Source organism: Lepidochelys kempii, chromosome 12 (assembly GCF_965140285.1).
Source record: "Lepidochelys kempii isolate rLepKem1 chromosome 12, rLepKem1.hap1, whole genome shotgun sequence".
Classification (NCBI taxonomy): domain Eukaryota; kingdom Metazoa; phylum Chordata; order Testudines; family Cheloniidae; genus Lepidochelys; species Lepidochelys kempii.
Genome location: NC_136391.1, coordinates 34,877,361 through 34,896,291, shown reverse-complemented (window position 1 = coordinate 34,896,291; position 18,931 = coordinate 34,877,361). Strand labels below are relative to the sequence as shown.

At 40.5% G+C, this 18,931-nt stretch overlaps 1 protein-coding gene across 1 annotated transcript in view; it reads right to left on the bottom strand.

Moving 5' to 3' along the window:
• Positions 1-18,931, bottom strand: part of CDH13 (cadherin 13) — a 786,172-nt gene that overhangs the window by 16,457 nt on the left and 750,784 nt on the right. Inside the window, exons 12-13 of the mRNA XM_073308069.1 lie at positions 11,426-11,659; positions 9,226-9,444 (exon numbers count right to left, since the gene is read on the bottom strand). Coding sequence (XP_073164170.1) covers positions 9,226-9,444; positions 11,426-11,659 — 453 coding nt within the window. The remainder of the gene's footprint in view (positions 1-9,225; positions 9,445-11,425; positions 11,660-18,931) is intronic.

The window sequence follows — 18,931 nt, the reverse complement described above, 5'->3', positions numbered from 1 at the left end:
CAGCTTAGTTTGTGAGCAGTCTTGCAAAAGTAGAGCATGAACATAATTAGTCCAGGGACACTTAGGTCTCTAGGTAAACTATATCCCAACATGAAATATTGAGAGAATCCCTAAAAACTTGTTATTAAGATAGAATGCAAATGAGAGGAAAGTAATTTGCTCAGCAGCCATGGAAGAAAGTGAAATCAATTAGAAATTTGTCAGATTTGGCTGTGCTGATGCTACATATAGATAAATATTACTTTAAACTGCCCCTGAATTTTCATTTCAACCCTAAATCTTCAAAGCACTTTTGTACATGCCCAGTCTGTGCATGCATAACCCAAGCATGCACAGATCTTAATATGTGGACATGAATGATTCAAAGCCCCAATGGCTTCTTCAAACATAAGAGTTATCTTCATCCAATCAAGCAACACAGACAACACCATCTGACATTTGTGGCCAATCAAAACCCACCAACTCATCTTGAATTGTAGATACCACATACTGAATACCAGTAGCAAGTTGTTTACAATCAGTCTATATAGAAATAGATATGTGTTAGTAATTTTGAGGTACTCAGATACTATAGTGATTGAGAGAGAGAGAGAGAGAGAGAGAGAGAAAAGCATAGCTAGATAAAATAGCTGAGCTAGAGAAAACAGAATCATGATTTGTTGTGGACATTTTGTGAGCAGGAAAACAGCCTAAATTTGTCTAGTAAATTATTTTCTGTGAATCATTTGCTCAGCCCTCATTTTTAGGTATAGTCTATTTTAGAACAATTCAGAAAACTGTCTGAAGTTAGGTTTCAGAGTAGCAGCCGGGTTAGTCTGTATTTGCAAAAAGAAAAGGAGGACTTGTGGCACCTTAGCGACTAACCAATTTATTTGAGCATAAGCTTTCGTGAGCTATAGCTCACTTCATCAGATGCATTCAGTGGAAAATACAGTGGGGAGATTTATATACATAGAGAACATGAAACAATGGGTGTTACCATACACACTATAACGAGAGTGTATATAAATCTCCCCACTGTATTTTCCACTGAATGCATCTGATGAAGTGAGCTGTAGCTCACGAAAGCTTATGCTCAGATAAATGTGTTAGTCTGTAAGGTACCACAAGTCCTCCTTTTCTTTTTGTCTGAAGTTACACACCTGACGTTACAATGTTATCCAGAAAACAAACACGGTACTTTATATACCAACTATTTACCGGTGCAAAAAAAAAAAAAAGGGAAAAAGAAATTGTTCTTCTGAATGAACACCAAAGAAAGGGCTACTAGTTTAATCTCTTCAAATGTCTGTTTCACCTCTATGGAATGCCTGGTGGTAACACCACCACAGAGTTTAAGGAACTAGTTGTTTTTGTATTATCAAGTATTTATTTAACATTCCCAATACATATCTATCTATTTATATCTAGCTAGCTAGCTATATCTTCTAAACTGTCACATGTTTTTCAACATTTATTTTTCTGGAATCTTTAGTTTAAATATACTTAAAATGCCCTTTACCTATCCAAATAACTGTACTGATTCATTGAAATGTAGGCTAATGACTTACATTTTCATTAAGGTTAAGTATAAACTGTGGGTGTTGCTATTGGTCTTATTTATATAGCTAGGTATTAGGTACTGAACCTGCAATTCATTGTGTGTGGGCAGATTGCTGTGCCCATTCAAAGCCCTCTGACTTAATGTGTGCTCAGCAGTCAGTCTTCCCCCAATAAGTTGCAAGACCCAGGAGTTACATTGCCATTATTATCAGAGTATCTGAGCATCTCATAAACATTAATGAGTTAATTATGTCTCCAAGAAGTTGGAAAAGATGGAGTAAGTAAGATACAGAGATATTATATTTGCCCAAGATGTCTGCAGTAGAGTTGGGAACTGAATCCACATCTTCTGACTCCCAGTCAAGTGCCTTAAACATAAGAGCACTATTTTTCTACTAGAGCTTGGTCAATCAAAAATTTATGGGGCGCACAACAAAATGATTGTTCTCACAATACAGGTGGGCCTGTGTCTCCTCGCATTTCAAATCTAGGTATAATTATTAAGTAATTTTACAGCACTGTATGCCTATTGTCTTCAGTGGAAATATTTCTGATTTACACCAGTGTCAGAAGAGAATCAGGCCCTAAACAGCACTATTAAAAGTTCCTTTCATACATACAGTATGCATGCTGGAATATCAGAAAAGAGCCTTTGATGGCAGCAGTGCAAAACTGCTAATTTTCACATCAGAAGCATTCCTAAATTTCGAACGTAGTGAAATTTTGCTAATATATACAGCTCTATGTGAGGTCAATACTGAAATTCTATTTTTCTTTAAAAAATGAGTACTTGCCCTGGTAGAAATTTGAAACTTTTGCTAAGAAGTTTTGGCTTTTGTTTTCATTTAGCCAGCAAAATGTCAGTTCTCCTGTCTGTAAAACCTACTTATAAAAATAAAACCAGCCACAACACACCCTAAAAGCACTGAGTTGGGAATTATATATATTTGGTTTTGGCAAACCCAATAAAATGGAATGTTTTCTGCATAATTTCTTCCTCTGACCTCACAGAACAGAGCCAGATCTTTGCTCCTTTTGAAAAAAATATCCTCTAAAAATGAAACAAAAGTTAAACGATGAAAAGTTGTATAATTTGTCTGAGTCAACCTAAGCAAAGCAAAGAAATTCAGGGATAAGACTCAAAACTGTGCACCTACAGGTAACAGCCCTGCACTGGCAAAGGAAAAGACCAGAAGACCTCATAGGTCTTTTCCATCTGTAACTTCTGTTATTTGTCTTTGGTTCACACTAGATCGCATTGCCTGAATCTTCAGATGTTTGGTGTTCTTGCATAAAGTAGAATTTATATGCTGCAATTCCTTTGTACAATGAGGTGGGTTAAAAGTGACATTTCAGGTTTAATTCTGGCTCTCCACACTCAGGCAAGTTTAAATCTGCCAGTTAATATTATTTGAAGATTTTTTTATTGGTTTAATATCCAACATTTGAAATCCAGGGGAAAATAAGATGTTGTGTCTATTAGCCTTGAAGATGCATTCCTAAATGGGGATAGTGGGCAGCAGAGAGGAAAGGCTGTAGAGGTGGCAGTTACCATTTCAAAAGGAAGGATAGAGGAAATTAATAGGAGGTTAATTTCAAGGATCTCTCTCAGGCTTATCTGCAATCACAATAGAGGCATCAGTGCGCTACTCTTGTTTCTCAACACACAGAAGGATTTTCACACTTTAGTTTGACAAATGAATTTCAACACAGAGGCCACAAACTCATTTCATTTCTTCACAGCCACCTTTTTTTTGGTTTCTGTTTCTTTCTGTTCATGATCATGGAGTACTTTAGTTACATGGGCTGAAGTCATCTTTACAACTTTGTAGCCCACTTCCCAGACTGGATCAAAAAGAGAAAGGTTCCTATCATTTGTTTCCCATCAACTAAGACTTAAAAGGTTAAACATAGACATTTTCATTTTCACCTCTTTCTCATAAGTAAATTAAACCAAAATATTGTTACTGCTGTAATTAACTGAAGCCATCACGGTGCATGCTATTTGTTCTGGTTTTGACTATTGTGCTTTGAGGTCTCTCTTTTAATCTCTTGTTTTTAGTAGGCCTGGCTCTCATTTAGTCTTTTATGTTGATTTAACATACATTAAAATGTTGCAAGCAACCACCAGTTTGAGACAATGTACAATTATTTCAAAATCAAGTGAAAAGTCTAAATATTTAAATAATAATATTCTGGATAATGTGCATCTGGTCTTAAATCTAGAGCTGATCATACAGGATAGCTATATTTGAGTTCTTCACAGAGACGCCGGCTTTTGCCGTTGAGCTCACTGTGACTGTGAACACAGGTATGTTTTCTTCCTGATCCTCCTCTAAGCCAATGGGAAATAGCCTGATGGAGCTGGAGAGCATTTATACTTTACCCACTCTGTTGTGCATATATCCAGTCCTGAAGGTTCTTTGATGCATATCTGTGAGTGGGCTTGTTTTGATTAAGTTCATTGTGGAAACTCATTCTACCATGGCAATGAGAACAAATATTTCTATCAGGAGCAAAGTATCCCGAAAAACTAATAGTCTAGTGGTTAAAAGCTTGTTAGCGTTTATGTACACTGTCATTTGTTGTGAAATTAATAGTATTTAAAGTGTAATTTGTACAGGAAACTATGCTCCTTTTACTATCCACCCAACACCTGTGGAATGTGATCTACCAGACTGTCAATTTGTACATTGCCATAATGGGCTAATTCTTCTTCTTTTTTTAATCAGTAGGCCACTTTGTGGAGATCCTCTTAGTGGAAAGGCTGAGCGGTTTCAGTTAAAATGGTGAATAAGTCCATCATGAAATACAAAATGCTAAAAAATGTTTTGATCCCCTTCAGAATACCCCTCACATGGACTACATCAGCTCCCAAATTCAGATATTTTTACTGTGTGACATTAAAATGATAATTTTTTATCATTTTCCTTCTGCTGTAAATCTGACTAGCATACATGAGGGATACCTCCAATACAACTTATTTTGGTTTGGTGGGTAAATTAACATGCTGCATCTCTTTCCTGAAAGAAACAAATAGTTGACTGTAACTGAAAGGCCCTGCCTGGTCACCTGGCCAAATCAGAGCACTGAGAGACAATATGGTACCTTTAAAATGAGGCTTATGCGCATATGTGTCAATAGTGCACTCCTCCCTAGTCCTGCCTCCTTGTCCCAAGGCATTACTCTGTGTGACTGACATCCAACAGGCTTATTCCCCTTCTCTCTGGCTGGTAGCTGAGATCTATTTCTCTGATCAGCCCCTTCTCTTCACCCTACTGCCCGGAAGGAAACTCAGCTTCCTTTGTCCCACTCTCAATCAGCAATGCCCTTTTGACAGGCACCCTATTTCTGCTCTCCCTGATATCGCAGGGCCACAAGGAGACAGGAATAGCCAGACTGGATCAGACCCATGGTTGATCTTGTCTAGTATCCTGTCTCTAGCAGAGGTCAGCACCAGATGCTTCAGAGGAAGGTGTAAGGACACTGCAAAAGGCAGATTAGGAATAATGTGCCCCAATTTTAGGTCTCAACCTGGTCTCTAATAGTTAGAGATTGGTTTAAGACCTGAAGCATGAAATTTAATATCCCTTCCAAAATTTGTTAGCATTAACTATTGTAATCCTGGATGTTCTCGTTATCCAGATAGGTGTCCAATCCCTCTTTAATCTTACTAAGTTCTTGGCCTCAATGACTTCCTGTGGCAATGAGTTCCAAAGATTAATTATGCATTGCACAAAGAAGTATTTTGTTTTATCACTTTTGAAATGCCACTTTTCCATTCCATGGAATGGCCTTTGTTCTTGTTTTATGAACAATACACAAACCAGCAATCCCTGCTTTCCTTTTCTTGCCCCAACCATATATCTACTTATCCCAGGCTTCTGGACAATTGTATATTTCTTAGCCTGCCATTACTGAATGTACTCAGCAGCAGCTGAATATGCTGAACTGTTTCCTTTTGCTTGTCTTGAAGTTTTAATCAGGTCCTTCTGTTCTGCAGTCATTTCATTCAGAAATCTGCCACATATCACTTCTCCTGTGACTTACAGAACAGACATATTTTCCAAGTGTAGCTAATAATTGCCTTATTTAAAGATGTTTTGTACTGGCCAAAGATTCACACAGGGCATTTTTATGCTGAAAAGCTCTTTCATGGGATTATCCATCCTCACTCCAGATGTCAATTACAAAAATGAAAGATTTTGCCATGAACAGCAAAGTTCACCTGATTGAGGAATTTGCCTCCTAGGAATAAGAGCCTCATAAAACATAAGCACCAGGAGCAAAGTGAGCTACGTAAGGGGTTTTGCAAAAATTAAACCCATAACTTGACACTAGCAATGGGATATTTCATCTGTTCAATAAGCATTAAAGTTATCTGAGTTTTTATGGCACCATAATCTTTGATTACTCTGATAAATATTTGGACTACGCAAGACATTGTGATGGAACTAATGGTAGCTATAAAAAGAAAACCTACTTGTGGACATGAGTAGGAACCACCACTCTCCGCCCCCCCCCCCTCCCCCCCCTCCCCCCCATCGTCCCCTGGATATGACACCAGCACATTTTGCAAAAGTTCTGAGCCAGAGCCAAACTCCTCAGCTACCTCCTGGGCTTCATTCTCTACTGCCTTGTGTGGTCATGCACACCTGTGGAAAGTGATTTTAAAATGCTACCCGTCTGATTTAACAATGGTTTTCAGCCACTTTGTGCAACTATTAACGACTGTATGAGACACAAGACACTGGAAAATCAGGGTCCCCTCTCTCCATAATGGATTGAATCAGATTGAGCATCACTGAATTTTAGGAAAAAGTCTAAATTTGGTCTGAACACTGGCTGTCAGGCCTGTATTTGCCTGAGTGTACTTAACCCTGTTTGCTGAATTCATGCTCACATTCACAACTGTAGATAAAATCACCTAAATCTGGAACAAGGTGGTCTTTCCACATGTGTTTCCCAATACAGCTGGTGTTTCCCTGGCTTTTAATCAGTTGCCAAGACAAAAGAATGGAATATCTTTTCCTACCCAAACAAACCACACCTGCAAATCATAAACACATACATTATTTGTGCGGCTGTTTTGCAAAATTAGAGAAGAGGATCTATTTATAAATTTGACCCTTTATATTTTTTTGACAGGCAGCTTTTAAAAACAAACAAACAGGCTAGTATTTATGGGCTTGCTTGTGGCTTTTATGCCACAAGCCCACGTACGATGTGGTGCAGAGCTGCACCACGCCAGGAAGAGAGCCAGAGAGAGAGTGTGTCTTAGGTGGGTACTGTCTATCCAGAGCTGCACCTTGCATATAATGATGGAGCAATATGCTCCCTCCTCAGTATGCTGGCCTTGTTCTATGCCTTGGTATCGAGTAGTGGCAGGACCAAGCACCTACCATCTCCTACCCCTTCTCATTATATTGCTCCTTAGTGAGCGTTGGGCTGGGCGAGAAAGAACCAGCAGTCCCTGTCTTTCCCAGAATGCCAGGACTGTCAATGTGAATGGTTCTTTTGCAGCCACATAATGAGGGGGAATCTCACTGCACAATCCTTCTGTTCCTGTGCGCATGGGCCGTTCTCACAATCTGGGCCTATATATGGCTCACATTTTAACTAGTTACAGTAGCTGGGAAATGTACTCTGTGATGATCTGGATCCAAAAGGTAGAATGTTCCATTAGATAAACCTACTTCCCGTGATTCATTCCAAGGAAAAATGTGTTGACTTCTTAACCTGCTAGATAACAACCAGGTGGGTGCATTCAAAACCAAAACACTTAACCAAAAGATATTAAAACAATGCAACCCCTTCCTGTAATCACATCCTGTACAGACAAACCAACAAGAGTAAAGTTTCAGAAGGAATACTGAAAGCTCATCTAGAAATGCAAGGAGGTTCTCATAATGGGCCTGACTTATGCCTGGTATAATGCCATTAACTTCCATGTAGTTGCATCAGAAATGAATCTGAACCAATGAGCTGCATATTAATATACACAAATATGATTTTTAATGTCCTGCAGAATAGTTCTAGCAAACTAATAACTACTTAGGGCTGAATTCAGGGTGCAGGGTAACTGCACTGACGCAAGTACAGTCACTTCAGATGTCACCCAATGGAATCAAAAACAGGAATTTGCACTTAGCATTTGTACAGCTCTTTATCTTCAAAGAGCTTCACAAACATCAGCTAATTCTAAACTTCCCACAATGACTTTTATGCCAACCTTTGGGGATAAAAGTCATATATTCAAATAAAAAAGAAACTAATATGATGTATACTATATAACTCAAGCAGCCCCAAAATCCGATATGTGCAAAACTCTGCTATTCAGGCCTTTATCTCAGCATAATATCATATTGTACTTTACCCAGATTTCTAAGCCCTTTGGCAGTGCTGAGGTGTTAAATCCACCTATACAAAACCATGCATACATATGGTGACTGTACAAATTTTTTGGGACAAATAGTTTATTTGTCAAAAAAATGCAATTTTGGGTTGACCAAAACTATTTGTGAATTTGGGTTGCATTTGTCAAATAGTTTTGGCCCCAAATCCTCCCCCAGATTTTTTTTTAATTCAAAATGTTTTGTTACTACATGCTCAAACTGAAACATTTTGACCTTTCATTTCGAAGTGATGTTTTGGTTTTTAGAAATTTCGCCCGATTTATGTAAACAAAACAGAAAAAGCTAACACCCCCCCCAAAACCAAAACAAAAAAATGGGTGGGGAGAGGGTTTGGATTGACCAAAATATTTTGTATGACCTGAAATGAATTGAGGGGAGAAAGGGAAATGGAAATGAAAACTTCCATTTCAGGTCGATATGAAATTAATTTTATTTCCAGATTTTTTCGGCTCAACCACTGAACCGAAAAATTAATTATTTTCTCAGCTCTGCCCAAGACCATTAGAGCAAGCCAAGGGCAGAGCCAGCATTAGAACTCGGAAGTCCTTGTCCCCCCAGTCACATCACCTTTCAAGCATTAGTTTTGACTCTTAACCCTCCAAAATTAAATTGTACATTTGTAAGGTTTTTTTTTTTTTTAGAAACGCCTACTCGGAAGCATCAAAGAGAGACAATCTATTGAAAGTTATCCCAAGACATCAACTCCTGTTCTCTCTTTTGACTTGCAGTTCTCCAGACTATCATCTTAGATGTCTATACATTTAGATTCTTGAATGAATTCCCTGTGTACGGTTGCTTACGCACTTTATACGGGGGAATAGATTGGAGCAGACATGACTCATTTTCATAGTGACCCACAACAGCTGTGGTTACAAGAACACGTTTAATCTCCTGTTTCTGTTTTTGAATTGAATTCAGGCAGGGAGAGACGAAGGAAAATGAGTCACAAATGTGTTACTACTGCCCATGCTTCTAAGTTTATAATATCTCAGCTTTGATTTTCTTTGATTCTCCTTAAAACTCTTCCTGTATTTGCAATCACCTGGCATTTTCTACCCTTTTTCTGCCTACAGAATTTTTTTTCCCCATTCACATAGATATTTTCTCAAAATATTCAGATGTCACACTGTGGACTTTTAGATCACTATACAAATTAACTTCTGCTCCCGTGGGTAGGTTTTCTTATGAAGAAACACAAAAGATTCACTTCCAAGAACTTAGATAAATAATGCTTCACTGTTACTACTTGGAGTTTAGGAAAACTTACAAAATAAACTGAAGAGTGAAAAGAGAAGGATTAGGATCATGCTGATATGAAGGGCATCGGCTGCACTGCAGTCCATTTTGGATTTCTTGCAGGAACACACTTGTACTTTCAGTTCGGTATTGTTAGTCAGAGGTGGTTTTCCGGAATCTGTCACCAAGATTGGGATGTTGTAATTGGCCTTCTTCAGGTTTTGAAGCAGGCTGACCTGGGCATGAGTGTCTGCAAAGAATAAGGAGGTAACAATTAGGCAGCCACGGGGGGGGGGGGGGGGGGGGAGGGAAGGGGGGGGGAGAGATGTGGGAATAAAAAGGCACCAGTACGCCACACCACACATGCCACATGAAAATCTAGGGGGAAATGAGAGCACTCTACATAACTAGGCTGGAAGGATTTGTTGGTAAACGTCCAATTCTCAAACCCACAAAAAATTATTTCCATCAACAGTAATCAAAATTCACAGATAGGCGCAGTAAGAAAGTGCTTCTTGAGAATTTATGAGTTTAATATAAGGATATTTACTTTGTACATTTTGACAGGTGATGTGTTTTAACTATTATAAAAAGCTTTATTTACTTTTCTAATCTCAACATCTATTGTCATTAAATAACCTTTGTCTGACACCCCCTGCCCCTTAATTTTGTGGAACTGTGAACATTTAAATAGATAAAAGTAAAAAAAAGTGCTTAAAACTAAACATGACATTATCAGTCAAAATTCTAAAAAAATAGAAATGGAATTCTTCCAAGCCTATATATAACTGATTACAAAATGGTATTCAATCAACAACTCGGTCATAGGAATTCTTCCTCTTTGGCAGGAATGTAATTTCCCCCGGCTCTTTCTGCAATCCCATAAAAAAAATGGATTTTCCAGAGTTTATTTAGTTTAAAACTATGATTTGTCCGGCTGAAACAGGATGTGGGGCTGTTGTAACTTATCAGTACTCTATGTGACCTGGTTTGTGGCACAGTTACTGTATGGCTATATTGAATCATTGGGATGTTTCCTGTAAGCATATGTTGGTTGAGTTTTAATAGCAAGGCTGTTAGGAAGCAAGCAGGAAGACCACACAACGGCTCCAGATAAACAACCTGATAACACATCAGCAGGCATGAAGAGACAATGACTGAACCATTAGTTGTGAAGATACTGTTTGCAGGCTCCACCCAAGTTACAGGACTTGTTTTGTCAGTGCTGGAAGCCAATAGTCCAAAAGGATTTTAAAAGGCAGTTGAGAGGTAGGGGCAGTTGTCAGGGAGCTGTTCCTGGAGAACAGATAGCCACAGACAACCCGCTAGGAGATCTGAAGAAGCTAGGCCTTCTCCCAGGGGGATGGTAAGCCTTGGGTAAGACAGACATACATGTAGACCTCTTATTGTTTTAAAATCCTTTTTCTCTTATGTTACACTTTGTTCCAGCTATATTAACCACTGACCACAGGCTCCCGAAGGGTGGAACCACAGGTATCCAAGCCCGTTGGGACCTGCTGGAGGTAAGGCTGAGACTTGGTGTAAGAGTGGGAGAATTGCGGGATTCCACCCTGGAAAGATAAGGGCACAAAGCCTACCACCTGCTGAGCTTCATTCAGACAGGCCAGAGAAGGGGTCAGAGGAGCAGCTAGTCTGTAACCATGAAGGCCTACTACCTAAAATAATAGCACTTAAGGAGCTCAGAGGAGCACACAGGGAGGTCAATGGGGGGATTCCCTCATCCTACTTAACTGATTTTCTAGAAAGAAGCTATGGGGAAGTAGACAGTAGGCAGGTCCATGGCTCTGTATGTCCTAAGCAGTAGCCAAAGGAATTGCTCATTGGTATGCGGGGGAGTATGCCGAAACCTCTTATGGTGTACTGACCCCAAGGCAATTGGGCTCAGAGTGCTCCCCACCGGGGTGGAGATGGGCAGGAGGGAAAAGGAATGGCCCCATGCCACCCATCACAATGGGTTGTGCATTAAGAGTCACTGCAGTTTGTCATTCTGGGCTTTGGATCAGGCCTTAAAGGCACAATCTACTCATAAGTGATCTGTTCTAATCATCCAAAGCGCATAGGAGTACATGAGTGATAGTACACCTATCACATTATTATGCTCCTTGATCTCAGATAGAACTTATAGGAAGAAGGTTCAGAAGGGCAGTTAGGGAGAGGGAGAGACAGTCCGAAAGAATGAAGGTATAAGAAAAACAAATTAAAAGACTTACTGTTGATCTTGGCGATTTTCCACACTTTATCTGGGCCAGACTGTTTATTCAGTTCAAACTTGAATGGATCCGTGTTAGGGTGAAGGTCCTTATCCGATGCCCCCAAGATCACAACCCTGAGATCTTTTGCGTCATCACAGACTTTTGCCAATGTTGGATAAATGGTAGGGGCATTGTCATTGACATCTTCCAGAGTTATCTGTAAAGTTCCCGTGCCGGATGCAGGAGGGTTGCCTATGTGACAAACAAGCAAGTATTTATAAGCTTGAAATAGCATTGAACTTTCGTAATGCACGCTAGCCTCTAACAGGCACCCCTGGATGCTCACAAAAGGAGATCAGCGTCATTGACACAGTGCCCACTGCTTACCATCACAGGATGACCTTTGCCATTTTTTTTTAAACTCAAGGGTTACTTTTGCAAAGTTTTGATTTAGACACTATATTTTCCAAAATCCAGTAAGTGTGATTCTCTACAGTAAAGAGAGTAAATCTAAGCAAACCTCTGTTCAGGACGACTCTGTGTAGTACAAAGTGGGGTCAAAATTATATTAGAGTCCAAGTCTAAGTCTAGGGAGCAGCTTGCTGTACACAAAGTGAGCTGTAGCTCATGAAAGCTTATGCTTAAATAAATTGGTTAGTCTCTAAGGTGCCACAAGTACTCCTTTTCTTTTTACAAACACACAGTAAGAGATAGTCCCTGCCCCAGAGAGAGTAGACTCTAAATAAACACGACCCTTAAAGAATGAGAGGAGAAATGGAGTCATAGAAAAGTAATCTGCCCAAGGTCACACAATAGGTCAGTGCTTAAGGTGGGAATAGCACCGAGGTCTCCTGAAACCCTGGTTACTGGACGACTTTGGTTAATTTAGTGGAGCTTAAATCTGCCAGATTGAGAGTTTGTGAGAATGAGCTCTTTTATTTGTCCAGAGATGTACAGAATGAGCAATGGCAGTTCAAACTTCCACAAATTATCTGCATGAGCCTTGACCTAGAGGAATCAACTTTAGGGGTGACAGTGTTGTTTATTCAACATACCACCAGTACAAGCTTTAGCCTCTATTCTGTGACTGATGTACCACCTATGGTGATGGAAGCGTTTGAAATGTAGACATCTGGTCACAGGGATCAGGACTGAGCCAACCACCTCATTTTACAGAGGTCAATGAAAAGCTGACAGATGATAATATGTTTCAGTCACTACTGATTGTGTGCCAAAGCTGAACCAGAGACTTACTGTCCTGGTTAAAAGTTCAGTATCTCCATGATAGCTTTTGCCATCCAGTTCTCCATGATAGCTGGCCACAAAGGTTTTTAAAAGTACATCTCTTCTTTCATAGGCTGTTATACCTAATAATAATTTCCCAATCTAAAGGAAACACTTCTTGAGAGCCAGGTTTTCTTATTCATATCATAAATCTACCATCCCCTTAGTAGCAAAAATCTGAGATTCCTAAAGTCCATTCATCTCAGAACTCTCTGAATATAAAAAGGAAGCAAGGGGGTATGTTTAGCCTCTGAACTGCTAGTGTGGTTCAGCAGGAAAAGTGGTACTCTAATGTATAATTAATCTGCATACAATAACTCAATGAACTTGGGAATCACTGATAGATTGTGACACTGCATTCTAAGGAAGAAAGTATTCACCCCATGGTCTGGATCTGACAGAACTGTAACTGTAACATAATGTGATTAGTCGTTATAATGACAAATGTTACTAATAGTGACACTTCATCTGTTTCAGACACATACATGCATAACAAAGGCAGAATTTTCATAGTTCCCTTCGGTTGCTTTTCCTCACTCTTTTTGTCATGATGAGGGTTAGGGCTGAGTTCTTTTTAATTAAAAAGAAATTATTTTTCACTTTTTATTGGACTAATTGAATTTGCAGAAATATTCCAATACATTTTTTGTTCTTGATATATTATTAAGTAAAGTCATATGGCAGAATGGATGAAAAGACATTTGAGTATTTGAAAGATGATCGTAAAAGTCAGGCTTTCATGCACTTAATTAAACTGCTGTCTTTAATTTTGAATGCATTATTTCCACACTGGACTGATAATGTCTTGTGCATTGCCCTGCTTATCTTCCTCTGAAGTCAGTAATATTAAAATCTTCTTTTTGAAATTAAGAACCCAACAGCATTATGACTATACTGTTAATTGTTGAATGCAGATATGGCTACATTTGCTCCGCTTTGCTAGTTCTTCACTTTCTTCCTATGGCTTATGGATCAATCAACAATACACACAAAAAGAGAAAAAGAAAATTGCTTCTGTCCATTTCAATGATTTATTCTCAGACTGTTTTACTTGTAACTACTGTGACAAAATGTTTTGTTGATTTATAAAGACTTTCGAAAGAAGAATAGGCAAATGTCAAGGTCATAAATTGAAGCTTGTTAACAAGCATGCCATAAAAATGCAACAAAAAGCAAGTCAAAGTAAAATGGCTACAACACATCCATTGGAATTTTTATAAATTTTATAAATTTGATACTATTATGCCTTGGAAATAAGAAACATTCAAAACCCCATGATCTTTATTTGGCAATGAATTTGAACTAAAAGTCTCTCACTTGCATATTTTAATTCTAAAATAAGCCTTCCCTCAATCTATATTGTAAAATGTTGTAGCTAGAGGAAGAATTAATGCATTAAACAGATTATAAAAGGACAGTCCTACAAACCGTGGGGCAAGATTTGAAAAACTCAGCTTCCATTTAGGCACCTCAATGAAGTAGCTTGTCCCACTGGGTGCTGAAAGCTTTGAACCTTTAGGTGCCTGATTGGGAGCTGTTGACCACAGAGATTTTTGGACAATCCTGCTCTGAATCACGCTAGCTATATAACTGAACGTAATGGCACTATTCCATAAGTAATGGCTACTACTGTGTGTAAGAATTTGTGGATCGGGCTACAAAAGTTAGTTTAATTGTTTATGAAAGTGAAGAGAATAGCTATCAGATAGGGACATTACTATTATAAGGCCAAATCTTGAAGCCCTCATGAGTGATCTTCAATGAGACTAAAGATTATCCAAATTGAGTAAGGTTTGTGGGACTGGACCCTTCATTGGTAATAATATAAAGGTTTAGGCGAATATCAGATCATGCAGCAATGGGAAGTGTACGATGTACGTTAGAACCAATAATGTCTTCATAACCTAATATTAGTTTACATTAGAACATTCTGACAGCAGGTGTCACTGAGGCAATAGCTACTGCTGTTGTGAGATGCACCAGTCAGGAAATGGAATAGGTTGGGTAGTTATGTATCATACCTTGAGGAGGTAGATAATATAATGTATGACTAGGCCCCCTGCCTGAGAGCCTACAATGAAAGGGGCCATTACAATAAGCAAATAGTGTAAAAAGGTATTCTTAGCGAAAATAAGTGATTTGAAAATGAACAGTCAGGGAACATGTTTTTTGGACCTGTTTTTTGCTCTATCTTGCTACTGTATTCTAACTTAATACCATGCAGTATCATTTTAGTGCTTCTAGTCTAAAGCTGATTTTTAAAAAAAGTTATATTCAGCTACAGAAACCTTTTAGGTTAAAACTCAGCAAATAAGAGTTTAGGTTTTAAACATGTAGGCATGAATTTGGAATCTGGTTTCCCATTTTAAAGCCAGTCAAGTAGTTGGATACCTACCAGACATCAGGTATGCCTGATACAAAATTATGGACATAGAATGGGAAGACATTTTTAATATCAGGTCATATATAAAATGACACATTCACGCCCAGCCACTATCTTCAGATTGCTGGATGGCTGACCAATGTATTAATAGGAATGCAGAGTATTTTTTAAAAAGTTATTTTAGGGAAAACCTGGTCTCTGATTGGCTGAAGTACACAATAGCTCAGCTCACAAAACCATTGTGATGGCAGCAGGGAATAAATAACGATATTGTCAGCAACCGTCACTCAACTGTGCCAACATCCATCAAAAATAATAAATCTACATAAACAATTTTCTCTAATTAGAATGATGTTATTGTAATGCACCATTGTCACATGATCAGCGTCCCCTGCTTGGAAGACAAATGTTTTGGCTTGGCTTCAGTATTTATGTAGCTGGAGGGGATCATTATCCCACGATGAGATTCTATTCTTTTCATGGAATCATTTAAAGGGATACTGACAGAATAGAAATCTTATCACAAAATAAAATTCCTTTACTATCAATAAACCAAAAGGATTTTAAAATTCCAGGGTATTTTTTCACACTTCTGCCTTTATTTTACTTGGGTTCATTTGGTGTGAAGCCAGCAAGACAGTTTCAGTTTCTTGTTGTTTGCGTTCTCTGGTTCTCGTGCAGAAATGCAATGCTGCTGTTTCTGGGCTTCCAGCATGGCAGGGCTATGCTCAGATCAGTAAGTGCAGATGTTTGCTTGAAATGTCATAAAAATGAATAAAAACATTTTGACTCTGATTTGGATTTGGATTCTGTTATCCTCACGCTTATTCACTTTAAAAAAACAACAACAAAGCCTAAGTCTGGGACCTAAGCACACTATATGGGATTTTCAAAAGTGCCTAAGACAGTTAGAAGCCCATCTCCCACTTAAAGCCCTGGTCTACACTAGGACTTTAGGTCGAATTTAGCAGCGTTAAATCGATGTAAACCTGCACCCGTCCACACAATGAAGCCCTTTATTTCGACTTAAAGGGCTCTTAAAATCAATTTCCTAACTCCACCCCTGACAAGTGGATTAGCGCTTAAATCGACGTTGCCGGCTCGAATTTGGGGTACTGTGGACACAATTCAATGGTATTGGCCTCCGGGAGCTATCCCAGAGTGCTCCATTATGACCGCTCTGGACAGCACTCTCAACTCAGATGCACTGGCCAGGTAGACAGGAAAAGAACCGCGAACTTTTGAATCTCATTTCCTGTTTGGCCAGCGTGGCAAGCTGCAGGTGACCATGCAGAGCTCATCAGCACAGGTGACTATGATGGAGTCCCAGAATCGCAAAAGAGCTCCAGCATGGACCGAACAGGAGGTATGGGATCTGATCGCTGTTTGGGGAGAGGAATCCGTGCTATCAGAACTCCGTTCCAGTTTTCAAAATGCCAAAACCTTTGTGAAAATCTCCCAGGGCATGAAGGACAGAGGCCATAACAGGGACCCGAAGCAGTGCCGCGTGAAACTGAAGGAGCTGAGGCAAGCCTACCAGAAAACCAGAGAGGCGAACGGCCGCTCCGGGTCAGAGCCCCAAACATGCCGCTTCTATGATGAGCTGTATGCCATTTTAGGGGGTTCAGCCACCACTACCCCAGCCATGTTGTTTGACTCCTTCAATGGAGATGGAGGCAATACGGAAGCAGGTTTTGGGGACGAAGAAGATGATGATGAGGAGGAGGTTGTAGATATCTCACAGCAAGCAAGCGGAGAAACCGGTTTTCCCGACAGCCAGGAACTGTTTCTCACCCTGGACCTGGAGCCAGTACCCCCCGAACCCACCCAAGGCTGCCTCCTGGACCCAGCAGGCGGAGAAGGGACCTCTGGTGAGTGTACCTTTTAAAATACTATACATGGTTTAAAAGCAAGCATGTGAAAGGATTACTTTGCCCTGGCATTTGCGGTTCTCCTAGATGTAGTCCTAAAGCCTTTGCAAAAGGTTTCTGGGGAGGGCAGCCTTATTGCGTCCTTCATGGTAGGACACTTTACCACTCCAGGCCAGTAACACGTACTCGGGAATCATTGTAGAACAAAGCATTGCAGTGTATGTTTGCTGGCATTCAAACAACATCCGTTCTTTATCTCTCTGTGTTATCCTCAGGAGAGTGAGATATAATTCATGGTCACCTGGTTGAAATAGAGTGCTTTTCTTCAGGGGACACTCAGAGGAGCCCATTCCTGCTGGGCTGTTTGCCTGTGGCTAAACAGAAATGTTCCCCGCTGTTAGCCACAGGGAGGGGGGATGGTTGAGGGGGTAGTCACGCGGTGGGAGGAGGCAAAATGCGACCTTGTAACGAAAGCACATGTGCTATGTATGTAATGTTAACAGCAAGGTTTACCCTGAAAGAGTGTAGCCACTGTTTTATAAAATGTGTCTTTTTAAATACCGCTGTCCCTTTTTTTTTCTCCACCAGCTGCATGTGTTTCAATGATCACAGGATCTTCTCCTTCCCAGAGGCTAGTGAAGCTTAGAAAGAAAAAAAAAACGCACTCGCGATGAAATGTTGTCCGAGCTCATGCTGTCCTCACACACTGACAGAGCACAGACGAATGCGTGGAGGCAAATAATGTCAGATTGCACGAAAGCACAAAATGACCGGGAGGAGAGGTGGCGGGCTGAAGAGAGTAAGTGACGGGCTGAAGAGAGTAAGTGGCGGGCTGAAGACAGGGCTGAAGCTCAAATGTGGCGGCAGCGTGATGAGAGGAGGCAGGATTCAATGCTGAGGCTGCTGCAGGACCAAACCAGTATGCTCCAGTGTATGGTTGAGCTGCAGCAAAGGCAGCTGGAGCACAGACTGCCACTGCAGCCCCTCTGTAACCAACCGCCCTCCTCCCCAAGTTCCATAGCCTCCACACCCAGACGCTCAAGAACGTGGTGGGGGGGGCCTCCGGCCAACCAGCCACTCCACCACAGAGGATTGCCCAAAAAAAAGAAGGCTGTCATTCAATAAATTTTAAAGTTGTAAACTTTTAAAGTGCTGTGCTTAAAGTGCTCTGTGGCATTTTCCTTCCCTCCTCCACCACCCCTCCTTGGCTACCTTGGTAGTCATCCCCCTATTTGTGTGATGAATGAATAAAGAATGCATGAATGTGAAGCAACAATGACTTTATTGTCTCTGCAAGCGGTGATTGAAGGGAGGAGGGGCGGGTGGTTAGCTTACAGGGAAGTAGAGTGAACCAAGGGGCGGGGGGTTTCATCAAGGAGAAACAAACAGAACTTTCACACCGTAGCCTGGCCAGTCATGAAACTGGTTTTCAAAGCTTCTCTGATGCGTACTGCGCCCACCTGTGCTCTTCTAACCGCCCTGGTGTCTGGCTGCGCGTAACCAGCAGCCAGGCGATTTGCCTCAACCTCCCACCCTGCCATAAACGTCTCCCTCTTACTCTCACAGATATTGTGGAGCACACAGCAAGCAGTAATAACAGTGGGAATATTGGGTTGGCTGAGGTCTAAGTGAGTCAGTAAACTGCGCCAGCGCGCCTTTAAACGTCCAAATGCACATTCTACCACCATTCTGCACTTGCTCAGCCTGTAGTTGAACAGCTCCTGACTACTGTCCAGGCTGCCTGTGTACGGCTTCATGAGACATGGCATTAAGGGGTAGGCTGGGTCCCCAAGGATACATATAGGCATTTCAACATCCCCAACAGTTATTTTCTGGTCTGGGAATAAAGTCCCTTCCTGCAGCTTTTGAAACAGACCAGAGTTCCTGAAGATGTGAGCATCATGCACCTTTCCCGGCCATCCCACGTTGATGTTGGTGAAACGTCCCTTGTGATCCACCAGAGCTTGCAGCACTATCGAAAAGTAC